General features: G+C 34.5%; 1 protein-coding gene across 1 annotated transcript in view; it reads left to right on the plus strand.

The window, feature by feature from the left end:
- The first annotated feature begins 321 nt into the window (after window positions 1–321).
- LOC136839737 (uncharacterized) overlaps window positions 322–1,563 on the plus strand; it is a 1,830-nt gene continuing 588 nt past the window's right edge. Inside the window, exons 1-3 of the mRNA XM_067106081.1 lie at window positions 322–364; window positions 1,117–1,227; window positions 1,488–1,563. The exon at window positions 1,488–1,563 is cut by the window's right edge and continues 588 nt beyond it. Coding sequence (XP_066962182.1) covers window positions 1,122–1,227; window positions 1,488–1,563 — 182 coding nt within the window. The 5' untranslated portion in view covers window positions 322–364; window positions 1,117–1,121. The remainder of the gene's footprint in view (window positions 365–1,116; window positions 1,228–1,487) is intronic.

Consider the following 1,563-nt stretch of genomic DNA (forward strand, 5'->3'; position numbering starts at 1 on the left):
CTGCCCCTCTTTCGCAACCAGGCCCATTTGCGCAATGCATGGAATTCCAACCATATGATTCTTGGGAATTTAGTTTTGCAAGTGCCAAATTATATTTTGATATTTCGCATCGGAATGGACTATAAAACAATACTAACTACAGTCATTCCTTCATCAATTATTGTTCCCTGTTATGGAGCAAAGGCAGTAAAATATGATAACTTTACTCTCTGGGGGGACTCAGGAGAAAACGAATAAACAATTGGATGAGTGGCACCTCACCCGATCTTCTTCTCTCATTGGATATAAACATCTCAGCATCGCCTGTCCGTATTATAGACACCGATTGTTTTCCAGAGAACCAACAACGTAAAGACGAGCTGAGGTAAGAACTGAAGCTACAGAAAAATCGTATGGTTATTACCCGATGTTTCTGACCTTCTTACATGAGATTCCATCAAACTTATTCATAGCAAGTCTAACATAAGTTATTTATCTTTAGAAGTTATTTTATTCGTAGTCTTGAAGTCTTGTGTTCAAGTTGTGACATTTTTCACATTTAAGATAAGAATAATCTAAACTACGTTATGGCAGTAAAAAATCTGTATAATAATTTAGAACAATTTTTCAAACTTTTGAGATCATTATATTACTTATTGGTCTTATATCTGCTATTAACTGTTAAAAAAATGAGAATGTAGAAGATTAATCCTAACTCCATTGTTATGTTTCGTGTAATTGCCGCTTTTCAAGAGAGCTAAATGTCCTTTTTCTGTGTTCTGTTATAGAATTCTGGTTGGAATTTTAACTGTTGAAGAAAGGCCCTCGGAAATTCATTTTGCTTCAATGAAAATAATAGCTGTCAGATTTTACAGCTTCATGATTTAATTTTTGTAAAATAACATTTAAATTCGGATATTAAGTTAGGTATATTACATTAGGAAGTTATTTACTATTTTGGACATTAGACGATAACAAGAAATTATTGCTCCAAGAAATCTGAATTTGAGCAGACATAAAGAAGCTTCAGGAGAGCATGTGTTCTTCAATGTAATTGTTCATCTTGATAAATGAATTTCACATCAAGGTCAAAACAGAACATTTCCAACTAAATATCTCCTTTTCTTTACATTACAGCAAAGATGAAATTCCTAATTGTAGCCTCATTCTGCGTTGCTGTGGCTTTTGGCCAGAATGTGATTCAGCCAAAACCAAATGTGCGAAATCTGCCTGCTGAAGTCCGCCCACGTTAGTATTTTTCATAAATGTTTTATAATTGAGAAAATGTAAAGAAATACATTATAATTAGTCTTGAATAAATCATTCCTGTGCATTCCACAGCTGATGCCATGAAACAACTTCTGTTCTTGGGTTGTTTCCAAAATACGGAAAGCAAACTGATTAAATATTTATATTTCATGAATTTTCTAAATCATGGCCCAGTTTCATGCATTATCAGGTCGAATGTGTTTATCTAAATCACTAATGAATATTTTCTCATCAAACAGAGGCTCCGGGACAATGCTACGGATTCACTGCCAGAAGGGCCTTCCCTGTGGGTCAGTCTTGGCAACTGACTCCCTT

This window comes from Macrobrachium rosenbergii, chromosome 6 (assembly GCF_040412425.1).
Source record: "Macrobrachium rosenbergii isolate ZJJX-2024 chromosome 6, ASM4041242v1, whole genome shotgun sequence".
Taxonomy (NCBI): Eukaryota; Metazoa; Arthropoda; class Malacostraca; order Decapoda; family Palaemonidae; genus Macrobrachium; species Macrobrachium rosenbergii.